General features: G+C 42.1%; 3 protein-coding genes across 7 annotated transcripts in view; 1 reads left to right on the forward strand and 2 right to left on the reverse strand.

Annotated features, from left to right (window-relative positions):
* The window catches only part of LOC131106077 (inositol 1,4,5-trisphosphate-gated calcium channel ITPR1), a 111,322-nt gene extending 110,518 nt beyond the window's left edge, over positions 1-804 (reverse strand). For 4 of the 5 annotated variants that reach the window (XM_078798359.1, XM_058054808.2, XM_058054810.2 and 1 more), the window contains exon 1: positions 460-804. The gene's annotated coding sequence lies outside the window, so the exon portion shown is untranslated. The remainder of the gene's footprint in view (positions 1-459) is intronic. The other variant, XM_058054811.2, reaches the window with a different exon arrangement.
* A 69-nt stretch (positions 805-873) lies between these two features.
* On the forward strand, positions 874-8,144 carry sumf1 (sulfatase modifying factor 1). Its single transcript, XM_058054816.2, has 9 exons — positions 874-1,221; positions 2,418-2,591; positions 2,704-2,778; positions 3,523-3,605; positions 3,669-3,791; positions 3,876-3,990; positions 6,072-6,185; positions 6,280-6,339; positions 6,487-8,144. The coding sequence occupies exons 1-9, from the start codon at positions 982-984 to the stop codon at positions 6,586-6,588; spliced, it is 1,086 nt and encodes a 361-aa protein (XP_057910799.2). The 5' UTR covers positions 874-981; the 3' UTR covers positions 6,589-8,144.
* Positions 8,046-20,266, reverse strand: LOC131106078 (leucine-rich repeat neuronal protein 1-like). The gene is made up of 2 exons (XM_058054813.2): positions 20,060-20,266; positions 8,046-11,087 (listed from the first exon to the last, which is right to left on the reverse strand). Exon 2 carries the CDS (start codon positions 10,852-10,854, stop codon positions 8,731-8,733), a length of 2,124 nt encoding a protein of 707 aa, XP_057910796.2. The 5' UTR covers positions 10,855-11,087; positions 20,060-20,266; the 3' UTR covers positions 8,046-8,730.
* Between the last annotated feature and the right edge of the window lie 4,175 nt (positions 20,267-24,441).

Raw genomic sequence — 24,441 nt, forward strand, 5'->3', positions numbered from 1 at the left:
TGCCAAGGCAGGTTTAGCATCATAGAGTAGCTGTCATTATAAACAATGATTCATTTCAGGGGGAAGCAGCAAAGTAACGTTTGATGTTTGAATAATAAGAGTGCTGTTGCATGAAGAGTTTAACAATTGGTGCTACAAACAGGAAGCCGTGCACCTGCAACAGGTCCACTTTTCTCCATCTGACAGAGATTAGTGCTGCCAAGCAGAGTCAAAATAGTGTTTTTACTTCAAGAGAGCCTGTCCTGCACACAACTTCTGAACATGACCGTCATAGTTAGTAAAACCAACACCTTCCATTTGCAATTGAGCATGAAAACCCAAGCACTGGTTGAGCAAAATATGAAAGCACGGGTTGACTTCAGCACTGGGCAAGAAAAAAATGTTGTCCATTTAAGGAAAGCGCTGCATCGTCTCTCAGAGGATGAAGATAAGAAAACAAGTTTTGCGGCTCAACTTTACCTCGGTGGCGATAAACGCTCGGATGTTCAGCTCTTCGAATGCCAGTTACAACAACATGACGGCGGCGCCCTTCTCATTCTCTCTTTCGGCCGACCAATAGTGAGATCCAGCGGAGTGGACCACGCCAGTGTTTGTGACAGATCGGCCGCCCAGGAGGCGAGCAGGCAGGCGGACAGGCGTTACTCTGAGCAGCCTCTGCTGCTGCTGGATCGCTGCCACTTCTTCCCGCGCGGCGGCACTGTTGATCTACGGGAAATAACGTCCACTAGGTGACTACTACCTTATCGCTCCACAACCGAGTTCAAATTATTTTATTGAAACTTAATGAAATTGCAATCTTCTGACTCCTGATTTTACAAGCGACACCATATTTGTTTTGTTTGAAGCTTGTTTGTTACAGTAAAGTCGCAAGCCTCTAGGGGCGCAATACAAAAAAATGGCAGGACAGGCAGAAGAAGAGTAGTTATCGCGTGACTTTAAGAAAGTGACAGTGTAAGCAGTGTGAGCATTTCCTGGGCTACAATGCTTCGCTTATGGGCTTTATTAGTTATATATTTGGAATGTTTGGACAAAATGTATGTATACGGGGCTCAGTCAGAGACACCCGCCGCCCAGGGCGCAGCGAGCTGTGGCTGCCAGAGTTTGAAGAGAGACGCTGTTGTGGAGAATAAGAAATCCTCCCAGGATCCAGCTGTAAAATATTCCAGAGAAGCAAATGAGTTGCAGTTTGATGCGCTTGGAAAGGAGAATATACTAAGTCAGGTAATCAACCACGGTTGTCATACACAAAATAGCTCCTTCTGTGTATGTTATTACAGCAGTCCATCAAAGTATTGAAAAATAAAAAGAGACAATACTACATCATGACATTTCCATATACTTTATTGTAGTCATCTTATATCGCTGATTAAACTAGTCACTGAAAATGAGTTAACACGCAGCCATTATAGTCCGAATAGCTTGCAGCAACAACATAAGTGGTATTCTCACAGTGAACATGTCAATTTAAGGATGGGGGGTGAAATGAGAGCATTTACTGCATGCCAATGAGTAATCTGCTGAAACTGGCTTTCTTTGTGGTGTAATCTGGTGCCAGATTTGAAAAGTGTAGATACAGGAATTTTCGAAGTGGACCAGGTCTTAGGTGGTCTAGATGCTGAAAAAAAGAAAACAAATTGTCTTTCTTGCATTTTCACGAATATAATACAAGCTACCCAAATCACAAGGTCTGCTTTTATGGACTTCCGTGGTATGTAGGATAATGTAGTCCTTATTTGCTAAGTCTATAAACTGTGTTTTTATGAACATTCAGGTCTATACATTTTAATGCAGTACAGATTTGAGAAGTCTAGGAACAGTGGTGTAGACGCGATCTATTGTGGTCTAGATGCTGAAAAAAAAACAAAAATGTGCATTTATTGTGTTTTCACAAATAAAATGAAATATTACCTAAAATGTTTTCACATAGAGAAGTGTCACTAAAAATCAGTGGACATACAGGGGACCTATTCTGATCATTTTTGGCCATTTGTGTTGAGTTGTGGACTCCAATAGAGCAGCTGCACACACACATTTCCAAAACGCTCTGTTTCAATTTACTCCATACACAGCCCGCCTCCAGGCAAGCCCTCGCCTACAGCTTGTGCTCACTGCCGGCATATTGTGACATCACAAAGAGCCGATGTTAGAAAAAACTCTAACACCGAGAATTCACAGCCATCCCTACCCTCTTTCAGGGCTCACTCCCAAATGTGCAAACCTTGTAATCTGAAACTTTAACATGAGAATACAACCCCCTAACAACATTTATAGGTCAGAAAAATGGAAAAAGCATAGTAGTGCAACAAACAGTCACACTTAAGTCAATTCCACCTTTAAACGAATCGCAAGCTAACTTTGGCATCAGGAGACTAACTTTATAAGATTTACATTGTGACTATTTCCTGCATATTCTGTAGATGGTGCTGATTTCTGGTGGAAAATTTCTGATGGGAACAGACAACCCGGGCATCCCTGCGGATGGCGAGGGTCCTCAGAGGCCAGTCCATGTGGACTCCTTCTACATGGACATTCAGGAAGTGACTAACCAACAGTTCCAGAGCTTTGTCAATGCCACAGGATACATGACGGAGGTGATCGTCAAGTCAAAATTCCCTATGCATGCTCTTGTGTTTTGTGGTGAATGTTCATGATTTTCTTTTTTTGATTGAGGGGTCATCTACATTTGCCTTTTTATTCTCCTAGGCGGAGACATTTGGGGATTCCTTTGTTTTTGAAGGAATTCTGAGTGAGGCTGTCAAAAGCCAAATCACACAAGCAGTAAGTATGTTTATTTTAGAAAATATTTAACAGGGACGTCCACGGTGTGTGCTTGTGTGCATGCATGTTGAGTGGATGGGGTGCGGCATGTGTGTCTGAGCTATTTTTATGTATTTATTGTTTTAAATACTTATTAATTTTTAGTTTTATTATGGTTATATGTATGTATGTGTGTGTGTGTGTGTGTGTGTGCATATATGTATAGATATACTATAGATATAGGGGGGTGGTGGTCTTTTTGTCTCTCTCTCTCTCTACTAACCCCCCCTCCGCTCCAAATTCGCATAACAAAAACATCAAGTAATGGCAAATAAAATTCCATTGTACAGGGAAGTTGTAGCTTACACCTTTCCTGACAGAGCAAATCTGTTTAGCATGTAACGGCATTTAGACAAACAATACTGTCTGCCCCAATGGCTGGACAGGACACAAAAAATAAATAAATAAATTTAAACAAATTTAACAACCATGGACAACACTCCTTCTTATGGACCACTTAAATATGTAACAGCCCACAGTTGGGACACTCTGTCTGTGTTTCCGCCATGGAAAATTTCATGGCAGGGGTTGAACATATAAACTCCACACAGAGATAACAGAAATTGAAACCATCATGCTGTCATGACGCACCACGAAGACATTTTAGGCTTTTGAATGTACCCAATGTTGTCTTAAAAGTGTTTGTGCAATTGAACACTTCTGAGTCTTCCGAGTAAGCACGGATTAAGTTACTTTCATTTTTAGGTGGCTGCTGCCCCCTGGTGGCTCCCAGTGAATGGTGCCAATTGGAGACACCCCGAGGGCCCTGACAGCGATATCAAAGACAGGCAAGGACGCATAAATTTAAAAAGAACGCCCATTGTTTAAACTAAAATCTTCACTTTTTTTAGACTGGATCATCCTGTTATTCACGTGTCTTGGGCGGATGCTGTTACCTACTGTACTTGGGCCAACAAGAGGCTTCCCACAGAGGCGGAATGGGAGTATGCCTGCCGGGGCAACTTACAGGACAGGTGTGATCATCATGTCGAGTAAAAACTGCACTTTCAGCAGTTCTGTACGCAGCATGTCTCCATTGTAATGTTCCTTACTTGCAGACTTTACCCCTGGGGAAATCTGCTGAACCCCAAGGGGCAACACTTGGCCAACATCTGGCAGGGGGACTTCCCCCACCATAATTCTGCAGAGGATGGATACGTCAAGACCTCACCGGTAAGTGACAGTGAGAGTCAGGAAATTATATATCGCTAAGATAACTCAGTGGAAGAAACCTGATTTATGATTGACTTGGATGAGTTAGTCTTTAGAATACACGGGAAATTAAAAATGCTGATGATGAACTGGAAGCTCGTGATTTTCACAGATTTCATGAATATTATTGTAGTTGTAGCACATGCTCTGTAGGGGGAGCCGTAAACCTGACTGAGATATCAATATATACTGAAGGTCCTGTATTGACCCTTTGCAGGAAATAACTCCTGGTCTACTGCAGCAGTGTCTAAATTGCTTCCACCAAGGGCCTCATGCACAAAAATGTATACATTTTGTACATTATGATAAGATGCTGATACCAATTCAACTTAGGTCGATATACAGTCATGAAAAAAAAGATTATTTTATTGATCCATTTTAATGCCTGATACAACTAGAGGTTGGATAAATAGTGTGTGCAAATGTACTGATGATCACAAAAAATAGTGTTTCATTTAAGAACTGACATCAAGCAACTTCCGTGGTTTTCTTCTTAAAAAACTAAATCATTTAAGTTCTTGCATAAATAGCTATACTGTTGTACTTCAGTTTGGTCCTACAAACAGGATTTGGCTTTATTCCTTCTAGCCACTTGGCAGTGCTGTTTGTCTTTTTTACTATGCACTACTTCTTGATCATTCTTTTTGCCATCTTAAAACAGCAACAACTTTCCTCACACTTTCACATTGGCTATGCATATACAATAGCAGTGGTTCAGTGGTGGAGTAAAACAATTAAACAATAATTACAGCTGTAAAAAATACAGCACACAGCAACAACAAAGTCAAAGTGACACTGTCAACAGTGCAATCAATGTTTGTTTATATTCCTGTCTGCAAAACATACTGCTAATATAAATACACTAGCAGCTAGGCTAATACAGTCGCGAGGAGCACAGTCACTTCATTGCACTACTTTATTGCACTACTGTACATATTACTATTATATCTTGTCACATTCATATATATTTATATTTATATGCCTGTATATATCCACACTATATCATAGTCATAGCCTGTTTAGTTTGTACATATATGTGTCCTTTTACAGCTCTATTTTATTTATTCATTTACTTTCATTCTTTCATTTAATTTCATTTACTTATATGGTATTTATAAATTTGCACTTCTGATTGTTGCCCTGTACCAGTGACATGAGCAATAACAATAAAGTTGAATCTAATCTAATCTAATCTGTCCTCCTCATATTCTGCTCCCCGAGCACCGGAATACATTTATAGCAACACATGCGTGTCTTACATACAGTATGTCTTATATGTCTTACTTTCTCTTATCAGGGGTGTCACAAGAGCTTGCAAGATTAAAACGTGACAAGATTTTCTGCTCAGAAAAACAATGTCTCTCGTGCATCGTCTCATCTCGTGAACTGAATGCATTGCGACACCCTTACTTATTATGTCTACATACCATAAATTATTGGGTAATAGGAGTGTAAAGGTCACTGTGGGGGTGCTGTCTGCTGGGGGTGGTGTCTAGCGGTCTCTGATAATGTTAGAAGCCATATTCAGAAAGTTGTAAACATGTAATGTGTGTTCTTACTCCAAAGATATTCCATTTATATATAAGGTGTCAGACTTCACCTAAATTAATTTATCACGGTCAGGTCTAGAACCAATTAACTGTAATAAACAAGCGAGTATATCTCATTACTCTATATCTTATTGATACTTCATTTATTATTTTCGAAGGCAACAAATGTCAAAACAGCTCAAAATGGCCCCCCGAGCCGCACTTTGATCAGCCAAAGTCATCCGTAAGCTCCCAAGTTTGAAATATTTTTTGATGGAGGAATGTTGAAAAACATGTCCTATATTAATAGTTTTTAAAAGAAATGTGACATATTTTCAGACGTTTCTTGCTGTAGACATATGTCCATAATTGAAAACGGTTATTCATGAATTCAAACAAATATTTTCTTCTCTTTCTCTTTTGTCTCTGTCGTTTCCGCCCCGTTTTTACCAAGCAAAGTTACAATCTTTTATTCATCCCAAGTAGATGATCGGAATGTCTGGCTCCCTGCAGGTGATGTCATTTCCTGCCAATGCTTTCGGTGTGTTTGACATGGTGGGCAATGCGTGGGAATGGACGTCAGACTGGTGGACAGTGCATCACTCCACAGAAAAACAAAGTAATCCAGTAAGGATCACACCACGTCACCATCTCCCAGAACTGTTTTAAGTTTGTTTTTTATGTTGTTCTAATGTCGACACATTATTTTCATTTTTTTTAGACCGGTCCTTCATCAGGCAGTGACAAAGTGAAGAAGGGAGGATCATACATGTGTCATAAGGTAAAGTTTTATGCAAAAATGTATGATATTTAAAAAAGCTTACAGGGGGTATTTTGTGGATATTGAGGTATTTCTTGAAATTCAATTCTGGAATATGTGTTGAGATAAATTTTATTTATGTACATCACATTTCTATCCCATTCACAGTCATACTGTTACCGGTACCGCTGTGCCGCACGGAGCCAGAACACGCCGGACAGCTCTGCCTCCAATCTTGGTTTCCGTTGCGTCTCTCCAGAGCCACATTGACTTACACTTGAGCACAGATTGACTTTGAATCAGGGTCTTCTTGACGCCATCCTTACAGTCATGGTACATCCATTCGGTCTTTATTTGAGAATGTATTATTTTTGATATGGTACATCAACCACCTGTGTCTGTAAAGGTATGTGTCGCTTAACCGCAGAGTCACTGGGCTTTTAAATGGCATCATCTACATAATTCTTATTTTTATAAGAAATTAATGAAAACCGTTTTTATCACATTTGTCTCTCAGCACAGTCTGCAGGAACATGATGTCTGCAGGAGTTAATGAATAATTTTGTTGTATAAATGAGGGGGAAATGGCTTGTCCACATTGTTTTTGAAGGGGTTGAGGTAAATGTTCTAGTCGCTGACAAATCTGTGAGCAATGTTGTGTTTATAAGCTGTATTTTTATTACTAACAGTCATTGTGCAGCAACTATATAGACTATAGACTAACTATAAGAAGGGCTGCCCTTGGCCAAACTGAGCCCTAAGCAAGTCCCACCCGCTCATCACAAAATTACTGTATCACAAACAAGAGTGTCACCAGCATTTCTGGACCTAACTGATCTATTACAAGCTATTGTACTATTTGACTTAAACATGAATTTAGTAGGATACATTTCATACATTTTGATGCTAAGTAAATTCTTTTGCACCAGATTTGGTTTATTTTTTTCAAAAAATGTTTCCAGGGCTCGGACTGAACTTCAGCCTTCTGCCTTAAGCAGCTGTAACTACACTTTTCAAAAAGTGTCCAGAGTTGGGATTGAACAGTCCTCTGCCCTGGTAGCTGTACCATTATATCGTGAAGGACTGACAACAAATTATTCAGGGAGATGGTATGGCTCAGATGGTAGAGTGGTCGTCTCCTAAACTGCAGGTTGTGTGTTTGATCCTCCGTCTTCCCATGATGATGGGATGATGAGGGTATCCTTGGGCAAGAGCTGCTCCTGATGCTGCATCATCAAGTGTCAAAGCACTTTGAGGGCCCTGGCGGTAGAAAAGCTTTATACAAGTGAAAGACCATTTACCATTCAGGGCTGGATTGAACCTGAACCCACTGCCTGAAAAGGCAGCAGCTCTACCATTACAATGTACCACAGCAAATTGTTCATCCAAGCCCTCTGCCCTAAAAAGGAAGCAGTTGTACCATTACACCACAAGGGTTTGACAACAAATTGTTCAATAATTGTTCGGGGCTGGTATTGAACCCGAGCCCTCTGCCTTAGAAGGCAGCAGCTGTAACATTACAGTGTACCACAACAAATAGTTGTTTTGTTCTTTTTTTATTTATTGAAAAGTGGGTGAATTCTGCCATTATTCGCTCTATGCCTCACGGGTGCAATGCACAGCCCCTAGTAAGCCTCCGTGGCCTATGAAGGGGTGGCTCTGACAGCTATCAATTGAATCTGTGCAGCATGTCTAAAATGAAACAGTAAAAAACAAAGAAGTCTGCAAAAGAATCCAAAAAGTATTTATTTTGACATTGTCAATATAACATATTACATGTGAAAATAATCTAACCAATCAGCAAAATTCCTAACAAAAAAGTACATCCTCATTTATGTCATTTATGAGGATGTGGGCAAAAACATTATAATGTTTCATTGTTTGAAAAATGAAATGTTCTAGCCAACAATTGTATTTCTAGCATGTAACGTCACATTATCTACAAACTAAAATGCTATTGTATTTAAATGACAAATTGTAAAGGTATAGTTGATACAACATTACTGCACAGTTGCCAACATTCAGTAGACAGTGTAACAAGTCTTAAAGATCTGTCAGCTTGTATTTGTCGGAGTTCATACAAACTCCTCGACCTAGCAGTGCACACTGTTTTACAAAACAGAAAGAAAGAATCATCTTTACCAATGCTGCCCCTGCTGTCGTGTTATTATCCCCAGTAGAAGTGAGTTAGAAATGCACCACAGACATGGCATAGCAACTAAAGCAACATGGACGCTATATACAGCTGCTGAATCAAACAAATGCGATACGCTATACTAATAAAACAAAATCCTGTCTTTGTTCACTCTGCTACTTATTAGCAAAGCCGACAATACAACTTTGACTTTTGCACCAAAAATGGCAAAAGTTTCTTGTCTTGTGCTGAGGCGGCTGTGTCTCCTCATTCCATCCTCACCACATGTAGTAGCTACGCGTGGTATCCACAGGGGAGGGTTTTCCCTCTGTGCTGCCATCTTTGTCCTTCTCCCCATCAGCCTCCCACAGGTTGATGAGCGGCGGGTAAAGCTCATTGAGTGGGATAGAGGAGGTCTTAAGCATGTACTTCTTCAAGGAGTGGTGATAGTTCTTTCTCTTCCATCTACGAGCTGTATAGACGCCCACGGTAGCCAAACTGATGAAAGCTAGCGCGGTTGCCATGACAGCAAGGACTGCAGCGCTCGGGTGCTGCTCAGACAGGTTCAGGGCAAAGGTTGCACTGCGGGTTGTGACGTTTACGCAAGACTTGTGCGTCTGCAGGTGGACATTGGACACCGTCAGACACACCTCGTACTCAGTGGCAGGCTGAAGATGAGTCAGGTTGTATTCATGAACATCGACAGGTACACGAGCCGTGTAAGTGATGTGCGGGTTGTCAATCTTCATGGTGGCTGAGGCCCATTTTATGTTGGAGGACATGACGTTGGAATTGACTTTCCAAGAGACAAGGATGGAGTGCGACTCTGTCTGCTTGACGTAGATCCTCATCACGTGAGCACTGTCCAGCAGGGTGCCATTCACTCGAATTGAGGCAACCCGTGTGTCAGCTCCTTCTGTGTTTTGGGCCACACAGGTATAATGTCCAGAATCCTCCACCTGTACATGGGACAACCACAAAGTCCCCTCACTGCTAAGGTGGTAGTGTTCTGACACAGTGTCCTTCTCAATTTTGCTTCCCAGAGGGGTCACCCAGTATATCTCTGGCTCTGGTTCAGCCATGGCTCTGCAGTCCAGACTGACACTCATGCCAAGATTGAGGTTGAGGTGGCCAGGGAAGGTGTCATGGCATATCAGTGGGATGCACTGCTCGGGGGACTCTAGCAGCCTTAGTTCTCGAACACGCTGGCCCCTGAGTTCTGGCGGGGAAGTGCAAACCATCGCCAGGGGCTCCATGAAACGTACTGAGGTCCTGTTGGAACTCATCCACAGGATGACACAGTCACAGCGCAGAGGGTTGCTGTGCAGACTGATCTCCCTTAGGTTTGGCAAGGCCTCCACAGAGTGCTGGTACAGAGCAGTGAGGGCATTGTTGTTGAGCATCAGGCTCTCAAGGGAGGGCATGTCCCTGAAGGCCAGCCGGTGGATATAAGACAATTTGGGGTTGTTTGTGGCCTCCAGCTTGGTCAGTTCTGGTAGGTTGTCCAGGGCATAGCGATCAATTGACACTAAATCCATCATGTTGTTAATACCCAACTCTTTTAGATGAAGCATGTTTCGGAAATCTCCTTCCTGGATTTTCCGAACTGGGTTTTTGTTTAAATCCAAAAATTTCAAGTTGGGGACTTTCTGAAGGGACAGTTGGGGGATTCTGACCAGTTTGTTGTCATAGAATGAGATACTCTCCAGATTATCTAAGCCAACAAATGCATCTGGAGGAACATCAGCCAGATCCATGCCAGCGAGAACCAAGCTCCTCAAACTTCCTAGGGGCTTGAAGTTCATGTCTAAAAGGCCAATGACCGGGTTCTCCCCAATCATAAGGATCTCAAGGTTAGGTGTTTCTTCAAACCAGTGACTGTCTATGACGTGGAGCTTATTGGAGTTTAGGTGGAGACGCAACAGGTTGTGTAGACCTGCAAATGCCCGAGCGGAGATGGAAACTATAAGGTTATGGTTTATATAGAGCTCCTGCAAGTTAGAGAGATTTCCTAGACAGTTGTCGGGCAGCTGACTGATCTGGTTCTCCTCCAAATGCAGGGTGGTAAGATGATTCATGCTTGTGAGGCCTACAGCTTCCACAGAGCTGAAGTTGTTCTGCGACAAGTCCAACTCTGTCAAGTTCAGTAGGGCGTCTAGCTCCCCCTGGGTGTGAGAGATGGCATTACTCTGGAGCAGTAACACTTGCGTATCCGTGGATAGGTTGATAGGGATGCGCGTCAGCCTCAGGTCATTGCAGTCCACTGTTTTTGCTTCCTTGTAGGTTGACTGGGGAGTGAACCAAGGACGGATTTCACACACACACAAATGAGGACACTTGTGTACAGGCGACTGAGAAGCCACAAGCATGGCCATACACAGCCAGAGTAGTGGAGGCACCATGTTGTCTGCTCCCCGTGCTCTAACAATTGTTAAATGAGAGCCAGTCTTCGAAGTAAAGACTTGAAGGAAATGTTCATGAGCATTGGTCTGCTCTGGGGTTGGGTAGCGTCTCTAGAGAATCCTCACAAATGACCTTTTTTCATCCAGAATAAAATATCTGCAGAACCAATTCCCAAGGAGCATCTGTTCTGGACTTCGCTGATGTTTTGTTGTGCTCTTCACAAGGTGATCACCTAAAGAAGACAGAAAAGACGATCAAGGTACAGTCAAAGCTCGGTTTTCAAATACCCCTGTTTCTGTATGGTTCAGTTCTCAAGCCGTGGTTTTTGTACACTATTTGTCGTAATAAACCAGTCCAATTTCCCTGTGGTGTGTAAACACATGGAATCGAGTCCACAAACAAAGCACCCTATTCGCTGGGGATTCACTGTCCATTCATTTTTTTATTGAGTGCTAAGCAATCCCCTGTGGTGCAAAGTACAAAGATGGCACCCTCTCACCTCCTCTTTTCACGCTCCTCGATGTTTATCGCCAGCAAGAGTTTTCAATTCAAGTAAATGTGATGTTAAATGTTCGTTTATCCTTCCCTGTGGGAAGACTGGCTTCAATCTGCAAATGATTGAGTGCCGTTTGAAATCAATTAACAAGGAAACTGTGCTACCACTGTAGTGACAACGCAAATGCACAATCTTGGTGATACGCTGGAGCAGTGGTCAGCTTTCCAGCACTAGTACCTTGCTCAAGAGCACTGCAATGAGTGCCTATGTTCGTCAGATGAATCAAGTCTTGGGCTGTTTGGTTAAAGGCCACATTCGCAGTCCCCTTGGCCACTGTTGCCACAAATTAAAATTCCGGTAATGGATTAGATAACAACGTTTGGCAGTTGCATCTATAGTCCCTCTGTTTCCGGACCTCATGCCAAATAGCCCTTCATCAGCATATTCAGTATCTCTTTTACATACCCTCATCAATGAACCATACTAACATCACGGATGAGGCATCTTCATTTGTAGTCCCGCCCCTTACAGGCGTTTGCTTTTTTTTGGTGTTGGGTAGATTATGTGAATACCAGCAGAGTATCAGTGTCACTAGAATTTGTGTGTGTTTGTGTGTGTGTGTGTGTGTGTGTGTGGTAGGCACAGTCAGCTCTGGCCAAGAGCCCATTACACAAAGGCTTACTAAACAGTGTGTGTGTGTGTGTGTGTGTGTGCTCTTTACTGCTAATCACTTGCTGTTTATGATGCAGGGTCATGAGAAAAAGTCATAGAAATATTGCAGTGTCGGCTTTTTCTGAGTGTGGGTGTTGCGCTGTAGGCACAACTTCGTAATCCTGGCTTCCTGGCAAAGCAAGGACATGTGAGGAGAAATGGATTAAAAGTGGAAAATGAGTCATTTACTCACCAGCCAAACCCTTTGGTACATCTGCAGACTCTAATGAGGAATATAAAATATATGGACAATTTGGAGTGGCCAATTAACCTAGCATGTTTTTGGAATGGGGGAGGAAACCGGAAATCCCGGGGAAAACCCACGCATGCACGGGGAGAACATGCAAACTCCACACAGAGATGGGCGAGGGTGGAATTGAACTCGGGTCTCCTAGTTGTGAGGCCTGCGGGCTAACCACTTGAGCGCCGTGCAGCCGGGTTTTAAGATTTAAAAAGAGTAATAAAGCATTGTACAGGTGTGTACGCCTCTCAAGCCAATACATTGAATTTATGAACAAACATGACTCATTGACAGCAGAAGACTTATGACTTTGATTTGTCTCTCTGTGTCCACCTGGTGAAGAAGCGCCGACGTCCACGCTGCTTCAGCCTCTCAGCTCCAGAGGGAAATAACTGGCTCTTAATCTGTTAAAAGCTCCATTATGTCCACAGCTTATTATCCGACGCAGAGCAGGTGTACAGTAGATTGTCTGAGGTTGTTTGGTGCAAGCAGGTTTATGTTTGTACTCTTAAAGGACAGAATGCATGCTTGGTATCATCTAATCCAGAGGTCTCAAACTTGTGGCTCATGGGCCAAATGCAGCCTGCAGGACGCTAGTTTGAGGCCCCCGCCTTGATATGAAAGTTTAATGTTAGTGCGGCCCGCACAAGTTTGATATGGATGCTGTATGGTATCATGTACCCAGAAATGACAGCTTAAAGCTGCGTGCACACCGGGCACAATTGACGTGATTTTGCCCCACGCATACGCAAGCGAGCCCGTCTGTTTTGCTTTTTCTCTGATCATCCACGACGCTGTACTGCTCTGAAAGTCCGAAGCTCCACTGTCATTTGTGGGTACATGATACCCTCTGGAGGCGCACAGAGCTCGGCTGGTTCCAACGCTTCTTACTGGAGCTCCGTCTGGTCCATGCAGCTTCCAGCGGTACTTCAGGCTCAGTTTGAGGGCCTGCTAGCTCGGGTTAGCGCCAGGATTTCCAGGCAGGAAAGCAACTCCAGGCGCTTTATTTCAGCCGCTAAGTGCCTATCCACCTGTCTCTGGTGAGTATAGCGGTGTTTGTTGTGTCCAAATCAGTAAATAAGGCAATGCTGTCAATGCGCTGTCTGGTCCAACAACAACTATAACATTGGATTAGCAGTGAAGCTACAGGCTTATGATGCTGGCTACAAATATATATGAATAAATGCAGGAAATGATTTGGAATAAAAGTGTCAATACAAGTCACAAGATAAAGCAGCTCATCAAACATGTGGTTGAAGTTACGACGCTGCTCCCAGATGGAACTATGAAGTACGATGCTAACTTGCTAATTGGGTAAAATAATGAAGTTTCATTAATGTTCATGTTAAATAGCTGTTAATACTGGTAATTTGAATCTGAAAAAAAACCCACCTCTACCCACCAACTATATGTGGTTTCTTACGTTTTTCTTATTTGCTGTTTTATTCCTATTTTATTTATTCATTACTTATTGATTGATTTATTTACTTTATTCTTGATTTGTTTATTTTTCATCTTATTTTGTGTAAAAAAAAAAATGAAGATATTTGACAACGGTGGCATGTTTTATCAGAGCCTTTCTTGTGGAAAACCGGAACCAAGGAACCAAAGCACCGAGTGGGGTGGATAGCAGAAGCAAAATCATTGAAGACATTATTTTTATTTTTTTTGCTGTTTTTAATAAATGCGTTTTTGTTTTTTGTTTTTAAACCTGATGCGGCCCAGCCTTACCCAGACCCTAGCTCCAGTGGCCCCTAGGTAAATTGAGTTTGAGGCCCCTGATCTAACCTCTTTCTGCAATGACTCAATGAAGTGTATTTCCTCAATCTCAATTCCTCAAACAGTTTCTGTCCGTAAATTGGGCTCAATGTAAAGACTAAAGACATTGACACAGTAAGTGTGTTGGCCACGCTACTTATGTTTGTGCCGTTCCAGTATGACGTTCAAGGAGACAGCCATGGTGGTTTTGTTGTCATGCTGAGGCCATGAAACTCAGACATCTGGCACCGGGTCTCTGGCAGCCTGGCGACGCTGTGGGGGTCTGCATCTTTTCCTACCTGTCTCTCTCTCTCTCTCCCTCTCTCTCTCTCTCTCTCTCTCTCTGTATGTGTGTGTTGACCTTGCTGATCCAAGGAAGCACTGCTGGGAAGGTCTATTTCACTGATGGCCCGCTTCATAATTGGCATGATGCATTTGTGACAATCGGGACTCCTGGCCATTACCCCACAAGAAGTAAGCAAAAGTCAGAAAATATGGAGAGTGCATAGCACAATGAAACTTTTTTTTTCTGTTTTGCACGGGCTAGCCACTACAAATGGGGACTTAAATTCTATGTACTGCATATGCATATTGCAGCTGATTTGGCTAATAAAGATGAAAAATGCCGTTTAGCGTATCGCTTGACATGCCATCTGCTGCCAGCCACAACAGGAGCGAGCCTCTCATGACGTCTGCCTGCGGAATCCCGCGGATGTCACATGACATTAGTGAGCTGACATTAGAATCCTAATGTCAGCTCACTAATGTCATGTGACATCCGGGTGACAGTATAACAGAGGTGTGGACTCAAGTCACAAGACTTAGATTCGAGTCAGACTCGAGCCGCAGTTTTGATGACTTTGGACTCAACTTGACAATACCGTCAAGACTTGCAACTCAACTTGGACTTTGGCATCAATGACTCGGGACTGACTCTGACTTTAGTCTGATGACCTGAATTGCTACATCCTGGATGTCAGCGCTCTTTTTGTATTTGAAAGACACTAAAAAGTGCTTATGACTTGTAAGGACTCCAAAATCTCAAGCCTGTGATTTGGGACTTGACCTGTCTTGTCTTGAGTAGGGACATGCACATCTTTAGTTCAAACTTGACTCAAACACTGACTGGCACCCACCTCTGCAGCATTGTTGGATTGACAGTGCTGTGAAACCGATATCAAACCGATATCAAACGGTTCAATACATTTATTGTTGCACCCCTACTTTTTAGACCAGTGATTCCCAAAGTGTGGGCTGTGGCCCCCTGGTGGGCCTTGGTGGTATGGCAGGTGGGCCATGAGAGGTCATTAAAAATACGATTCATTTTTGCAAATATTATTTTAAAAGCATTTTTATTGTAAAATATTTACTGCACAATTAAAAATAAATATTTATAGGCCTAAGTAATATGGATGGCGTTATGAAAAGTATGAGAATTAAATAGATTAAAAGTTTGGGCTTCCTTTATCCCCCTGCTTTCATTTCAATCCAGAGTCTTATAATAATAATAATAATAATAAGTTAAGTGCTCTGAGAACGCAGCATTTTGTCCATGTACTGTTTTTCGAACAGATGGGCCACTGACATTTTTTAGATTTTCAAGTGGGCCCTGAGTTGGTCAAGTTTTGTAACCCCTGCTTTAGACAACAATGGTGTTGCTTCATTTTCAGTGGATGGTAAATCAATACTGCTGTACAGCTGAACACAGACTACTTTAAAGTATATATTGTACCCACAACACACACAGAGCCCCGTCTGAACTGATCAAATCCTTTAATCCCTCTTTAAAGGGTTTTGATCAGTAAAGACAGATGCCTCACACATCAGTCTAATCACACAGTCTCATAATTAGTGCGAGAGGATGCAATGAAAATGAAAATTGCTGTTGATTTGATGAAACAACCCCTCTTTCCTTGTATTCCTTGCACTGTGAGGACCAAGAGCAAATATTCATCCCGTCTCATAACCTGACAGGAATATCAATGGGGGAGATATAGCAACCCAGAGGATGGTTTCCCCAAGAGAGTGAGAGCCTGATAGCGTAAAAACGCTGTACAGAATGGCTTTGCCGGAACAACACCTTTTGTGAACTCTTGTTCGGAGGGAGATTAGGGTCGTGATTAATTCTCGCACCGTCAACACAGGGCAGGAGCATCGTCTGTATCTTGACAAGCCATTACTAAATCTAAGGCTGAAGCAGCAGACAGATGAGACCAAGTGAAGACCGTAACAGTGACAGTACCGTCAACAAAGTTAGTTTTGGAAAATGATACCACCGCACTTTTACAGAATACTTTTGGACTTACACATGCGTACAGCTCACAAAGCAGCAGCAATAGGCAGCAAAATCCCTTGACAGCTTGGCATTATCCAACTGACTTGAAGGCTGCAGCAGAAGGGATTTACTCTCTTTGCTCAGCCAGTCCTTATGAGGTTTTAATCTAACGACACATTTCACATATACAGTCCAACCTCGGTTTTCCAGCACCCCAGTTTTTGCCAAAATGTTGGTCTTGGTTATCGTATAATACTGCACATAGCAAGCTGTTGTGTTGCTGTGGTACACCGAGTGTTGTGGTACTAGTAAAGATGTGGCCGGACTATACCTCCAGTATTGCTTGTTTTAATCAGCCATCTTGGATCACACACACACAACACCAACTCTAGCAAGTCTTAGTTTACACAAAACTATTATCCTGTAAGGTGGCGATTCTCCAAAAGTGGCCCGTCAAGATAATGAATCGGACTTCAACATGACCATCCTGTTTTGTCATTTCTTCAATCTAATAGCGATTCACCTTCTTTATCAAAATGCTGGCACTTTCTTTGACTCATTTTTGCGTTACTGGGGTGAAAAACCTTAAAATTGCGAACTCGGGTGGTCAAGAAACTTCAATGAAAGCGAAAGTAAGCGGAAATGTTTCAGTTCATCGTTATAGGCATTGGAATTTTGTATGCAAGTGAAACTATAAAAACATAGCTTTCTGGAACGGATTAATTGCATTTACATTGTCTGTTATGGGAAAAATGTATTCAGTAAGCGTACGCTTCAGTTAGAGTACGCTTCAGTTAGTGTCAGACCTTGTGGACCAGATGAATGCCACTAACCAATGGTTATGGCGATGACCTTTTACTTCAGTAGACATCACATGTTACAATTGACAATTCCACTTGACCAAAAGGAGTAGGAAGAAGCAGAACTTTTGCAGTCCCCCCTCCCCCGTTTCACATCAAATGGTAAAACACTTGTTCACGTCCTGTTCGACGTGTTCCCCTTTCCGTTCTGAAATAACATGGCAAAAATGATAAAGCAGTACAATGTGTAAGATTGAAGTTGAGGTTTGTAAATCTGTATGAACAAAGTGCAGTTGTCATATAACAGCATCTTGTGCTTGAGGATAGCCCTACTTTGTCAATACTGACTGCTTGTGCTGTTTTAGTGCATTTTAGTGCATTTTTTGTGTTCTTTGAGTTCAAGCCATTCCATAATTTGAGTCCACATACTGATATGCTGAAGGTTTTTGCGTTGTTAGCACATATAAGTGTTTGAAGTTTTATTTTTTCCCAAGATTATATTGCTTCTCTCCTGATGAGAACCACAGTTCCACTGTATATTTATTACAAAACGTTAGCATGCTCGCAAAATGGAAATCAAATCTAACTTTTTATTGATTGTGGCTGCAAAAGAACCCCAAACAGAGCCAAAGAACGTTTGCAAAAACCAGCATTTTGACAAAGAAAATGACAAACACTATTGAATGCAACTTTGGTTAGAGTTGTTTTGGTTAGAGTTGAACTTTCTGCAATTGATCAATGATGCTAACTGAGGTTCCACTGTGGTGTGTGTCCTATGGGAAAAATTGCTTGGGTTTTAACACATATCATAACAACCATAACAAAAACAAAAACCAAGGTAACACTGTGTAACAACCATATCCCTAACTACAATCGCCGTTATTATCCTCACCTCACAGATGCAAGACAGCTTCATGCATTTGTGGGATGTAATGAGGTTGCTGTGGTTCATGCCAAGGCACCACAAATGAATTAGGAGCTTTTATCAGAGCCACAATAAAAATAAAAAAAAAAAACATCAGTCAAAATGTCCAAGAGCGGTTGCATTTTTGATGCAATGCTGCCACTTATGTGAAGCCTCACATGACTGCATCACTTTTCACGCCAGGTACCGTTTCTCCTCCCCTTCTGAGCCTCCTTTCTGCTGAGCACAAAATATAAACAGCCTTTTCTGGATCAGCAGCCACACACAGGCTCACAGACATGCCGTCTCCATGGCGATGCCAAGCCACCAGCATGTGTGTTTCATAACCAAATGAGAAAAGAAGAACGGATAATGCCATACCCAGCAGCTATACAGACGGTCACAGCACCACAAAAGCATGCAGTAAAAATGCTACACGTGATAGCGGGTGGTTCTGCTGGTTCCACAATGAGAGACAGCCTCTCGGTGCTCTATTAGTATGCAAGAGTTTCACTTCACATCACACAGGGCTTTGGTGCAGCTGCTGATGGCAGAGGTGCACAAGCCGAGCTGGAGATAGAGATGCATGTCCACAGCGAGCATGCTCAGTTCTGCTGAAGCAGGAAGGTCGTAGGGGAGGACAGCTGGAAAATATGATGGCAACAAAATTCCACTGAAGTATATATATAAGGTATATGTATATATATATATATACTTGGGTGTTTCTATTTGCATATGTTGGTGCATCGCCCAGTGGAACGCACATTTTCGCCTCGTCTATGAAAAGGCTGTTAATGACAATTATTATTGTGCATAATTCACATACATCATTTTCTAATTGTTGACTTTCCTCAAAGGCAATCACCAGCTCAGTGAGACTCTCCTACCCAAACACGACAACCTTTGTTTCCCCTTAGACGCTAACACAGGGCATTGTGACGGCTGGGGGTCGCTACTTCAGGCCCCCGCCCCCTCACCCCTGGCCTGTTGGGGTGACATGCGTCTCCTTTTATTGTCTAGACCATGGGTGTACAAAGTGCGACCCAGGGACCAAAAAACACACCAAAAATCAGAATTTCTTCATTTCTTTGTATGTTGAATTTATTTTAACCTGGATATGAAAATCCTTCCATTTTTCATGATGTGGCCCTCGGTGGGAAAAGTTTGGACACCCAGGCTCTACAACAAAGTTAGCATCTCAAAGCTGCTGATTGTTGTTTCAGGTAGACATGACATAATATATGAAAAAAACACTGTATACCAACAAGATGATTGCTTTTGAGGAAACGGTGTCACGCAGCCAAGGAAACAATAGACCACTTGACAAAGCTGACCCTAACAATGTACCCCCCCCCCAAATCTGTGCTCTCTTTTACTCCTCCCTGCTTTGTTTATGTGTTCATCGTAAACAAAGAATGGAGCCAAACCACAGTCACTCGGGTGGGCATGCTAATGTTTGCCATTGTGGCAATGGTTGCTGTAGTCGGCTGCACTCATGCTGCAGTTTGTCCATTGGCATCGTCATTGACTTCCATTGGCTTTCATCACAGGTGCACTTAAAAATGTTGTATATTTGATTATATTTGTTTCATATTTCATAATTTTAGATGATTATAATATTTTAACATTATATATGTTTTATAGAGTAATAATTAATTGTATTATTTCATATTCTATACATCATATTGTAGATTGTTAGACTTTCTGCTGTCAAAAGCATATACTGAACCCTGAGATGTTTTGCTCCTTCTGAACACTCTGTAACTATAAAGTACAGCATCTCGAATGTCCTAAATATAAGCTTTGTTGTTTATTGCTTATTAAAAACTGCTTGCTTTCCACGTATTTGTAGGACCCCCATGACCTCTGGTGGGGAAATATTTTTTATGCATTTCTTCACAAAATACCAACGAAATGCGTAGCTTTAAGTACTGAAATGGCCCATTAACTTCAATGTGGCAACTCACCATTCAAAATATAAACAGCGACTGCGAGTACAAATACACACATTGTTCTCACCTATGGAACAGAAGAGCAATGTCGGCGTCTGACCCACGCAGCATCCGCAGCTCCACGGTGATGATGATGATATGCACGTACAATTTCAGCAAGTAAACCAAAAATCAGTGCAATAGATCCAACGTGTTCCGACGCGCGATGCCAGTGAGCCGCACTGCGAGCCGCACTGCGAGCCGCGTCTGACACCCTCGACAGCACCGGCAAACAGTGCATGCATGCAACCTCACCATCTGCCGAACAAAAAGTCCCTCCCCGTACCGACCCCAGCATGACAATTTGATCCGGGAGTGTGGTGGTGCAACCAATAGAGGTGAAGATTGTTTGATTCTTGTTGATGTTGACGACTGGTCTGTTTAGTACAAGCTCGTTGCTTATGATCTTAGAATAAATTTTAAAAAAAATAAAATAACAAGTTTAAACACTTTGGGGAACAGAAGGACACCCTAAAACTAATGCTAATTGGCATCATGCTGAAAATGAAATATACAGTAAATGTTGCAAGATCGCACACAAAAGGCTGTAAATGACAGCATTTAGAAAATAGTACATACTTTAGAGTAGTCATTGTGTAGCAGTGTAAGTGTGTCAACACAAAGCCGTTATGGTCCACGGTAGCACAGCTCCATGAGTGCTGCCGACTTTGGAGAGCAGCGGTTCACTGAGGGCATTCTGAAGCAGAGCATGATCCCCTCCTTTTTCCTCTTGAGCTTAATGAGGCATTCCAGCAGCCATGCTATACTCCAGCTTTACAGATGCCATGTCTGCTCTGCGGGCACTGTGTGTTGTAGCTGGACACTTCCATAGGCAATATTCATTTCACAAGCATTACCTTCTGCAGCATGTACAATTAATATACGTAATGTTGATGAATAAATGATGAAATATTGTAGAGAGAAGAGATAATTACAGAGTATATTCCAGCAGAAATAATTAAGATTATGTTTTGAGGAGCGTTTGGTTTGCTTGCTTCCAGAGATATGATCATTTATCCTGATGAGCTTTATCGATTGTTGCATTAAGGCTCTATTGTGACAGCAGTTGACATCGTTGAGGTTTTCCTCTCAATAAAAGAGGCAGGTCTAAACCAGTCAACATATGCACAATCAGACAGCAAACAGCAAGCAACAAAGAAACATATTTTCCTCTCCGAGCTGTCACCTGTTTGGTCCTTCCTCCCCGTCTTCCTTGTCTCTGAGGGCACTGGGGGAAATGACAGCGTTTTATCATTTACTGGTGGAGCTGCAGCTTTCAACCAGAGCGTAGCCGCAGAAGACGGGAAGAGTTTTGAGAGTAGAGAAGAGCGGAGCTTGAGGTGTAGCATGTGCCAATCTGGTTTTCATAGATGAAATACGAGGGGTGCAATGGTGCATGTATTTGGGGGCAGATCTCTCGGTTGATACGGATGCAGTGATACGGACTCTGCAATGGTCCGTTGTGGTGAAGAGAGAGCTAAGTCGAAAGGCAAAGCTCTCAATTTACCGGTTGATCGATGTCCCGAGCCTTATCTGTGGTCATGAGCTTTGGGTAGTGACCGACAGGACAAGATGGCGAGTACAAGTGGCCAAAAGGTGGCTGAGCTCTCCCTTCGAGATAAGGTGAATTGGGCATCTCGTCAGGATGCCCTTCGGAGCCTCCCTGGGGAGGTGCTCAGGGCACAGGGCCTCAGGATCCGACTGGAGGAGCTGGACGAAGCGGCCGAGGAGAGGGAAGTCTGGGCTTCCCTACTTAGCCTGCTGCCCTTGTGACTCGACCATGAGTAAGTGGTAGAAGATGGATCATTGTATTTAATAAATGTATTCATTTAATAAAATGTCATTTTTTAATTATTTTAAATTAATCAATTTAATAACATTTGATTTTTATTTCTGGGAGAATTATCTGCCACTTTTTTATTTTCATGTTGTTGGCTTTTTACGAGGGATGTAGGAGAGTACACCACTATGTGTATGTGTATGTGTATGTGTATATGTGTGTGTGTGCGTGTGTGTATCTGTATCTGTATCTGTATCTGTTCACCCATCTAATTATCTGTACCACTTAGTGTAGTTTTACCAGAAATAGGTGGGACTTAAATCTGTACATTATTTTAAGTCTAAAATTGACATGGATTGATGATATGTTGCTATATGTATTGTTTATTATTCAGATATATGTGTACTGTGTATGTAAGCAATCCTTCAGACTTTATTCTTGCATTATTTTTAATGAGCTGTATGAAGTTGGTGATTCATGCAAACATGGCAAACAGGGAAATAATCTGTTAGCCTTGTTGACTGTATTTTTCTCCAAAGCACCATGTTCAATACGACAAGCAGTTTTCCAACTGACTTTATATCACCAGCCAAAGCAAGCAGATCACATCATTTCAAAACATCATCAGTAATTGATGCACGGTTGTGCCCACTGTGAAATGCATTGTGTAAGTTATGAAGCACGTTAAAATTGCAAGGTACATACTATAACGTATTGAGAGAGGTTTATGGCTTATGTCAGCCATACATGCAGAATGCTTGATGTCACAAGTGTACCTAATGTTGTGGCGAGTCAATGCAGGTTACCGTTACCACTGTCTGTGTACTGCTAACTGAAAAACAACCAAATTCTTATATTGTAGGTAGCACCTGTTTTATGATGACTTCATGGATGCGGTCGTGCTACCCAGTTGAGTTGTTGAGTGTCTGCACAGCGCTGTGCGCCACGCATGCTACCAGACAAGTTTACCAAGTCACTTATAAATACAAACCAAAATGATACGTGAATGAGGCACAGCTGAGCTCCTCTGTGGCTGCTGCTTGCAGAGGCGTTCTCGGGAGAGGCGGTCGCTGTGGGTGACTGGCCAATCACAGACATGAAGAGTGAATACATAATGAGCATTTCTTTAAATGCCAATACGGATAAAGACGAGATGTACTCGTTTCGAATACTCATTTATAACGAGAATCCAGCTCATCCCTACTTTTTTCCTACTTGTTTATGTTTCATGTTAAAAATCATTAATTTTGGGGAATTTTGCCCATGATCCACAATCATTATGTGAGACAAGAACACTGTAAAATTTGAGTAATTGCAGTGCAGTTTTCCTTTGAAGTGTTTACATAAAAGCTTAGCTGCTTTAAACGGGAGGTTAAGCGCAAAGATGCGGACGCAGCAGTAAAGTTGATACGCTGACCTTTTAAAGTGCCGCTGTCATCAAAACAGAGAAAATGTCTTTTTCTTAATGGTCGGGCTTCTTATCTGCTGAGATCAGACGGAGAGCATCAATCAGCCTCGTCATAGCGCTCTTTTCATTTTAATTTCAATTTAGAAGGAAATCTGTGGAGGTTGAGCTCTACTTTACGTTCAAATGGGACTTTTTGTGTGGAACTACAACATCTCATCTGAATATCTCTCCAAGACTAATAATAATAAATATTCCTTAAGAATCTTTAGAGGAATTTTAAGGCTGCGTTCATACTTAGATACAAAGACCGTTAAAGAGCTTTTGCCAGCCTCTTGGTGTCGTTTCAAAACTGATCAATGTAGCATTCACATCAGGTGAACTGAAGCGCACCAGAGTGGACTTGCAAGAGGACCAAGACCCCATCTCTCTTTTTGATGCTACCAGCTTTCAGATGATGCTGTTCACTCTTGACCAAAGAAACTGTACTACAGGAGCAAATGCACCAGACTTCATTTTATCCAATCAAACATGACACACGTGAACACAGCCTGAGAACCGAAGAGGTGGATGATGTTGGGCTTTTTAGTTTCTGGAAGGATTCATGTCAGAATCCTGTTGTCATCCAGCATTAACAGCAGTCAGTGAAGCTACTTAATGTTAATCCTCCCACATAGCTTAAGTTCTGGAAATACAGTGTATTTACAGTGCATCCGGAAAGTATTCACAGCGCTTCACTTTTTCTACATTTTGTCATGTTACAGCCTCATTCCAAACTGAATTAAATTAATCTCTTACCTCAAAATTCTACACAAAATACTCCATTATGACAATGTGAAAAAAGGTTTTTTTGACATGTTTTGAATTTATTAAAAATAGAAAACAAAAAAATCACATTTACATAAGTATTCACAGCCTTTACCATGAAGCTCAAAATTGAGCTCAGGTGCATCTTTTTTCCTCTGATCATCCTTGAGATCTTTCTACAGCTTAATTGGAGTCCACCTGCAGTAAATTCAGTTGATTGGACATGATTTGGAAATATAATAACTGTCTATATAAGGTCCCACAGTTGACTGTGCATGTCAGAGCACAAACACCAAGCATGAAGTCAAAAGAACTGTCTGTAGACCTGCGAGACAGGATTGTCTTGAGGCACAAATCTGGGGAAGGATACAGAAACATTTCTGCTGCTTTGAAGGTCCCAATGAGCACAGTGGCCTCC

The sequence above is a fragment of the Doryrhamphus excisus genome, linkage group LG18 (assembly GCF_037039965.1).
Source record: "Doryrhamphus excisus strain RoL-2023G ecotype Guam linkage group LG18, RoL_Dexc_Guam_v1.1, whole genome shotgun sequence".
Lineage (NCBI taxonomy): Eukaryota > Metazoa > Chordata > Actinopteri > Syngnathiformes > Syngnathidae > Doryrhamphus > Doryrhamphus excisus.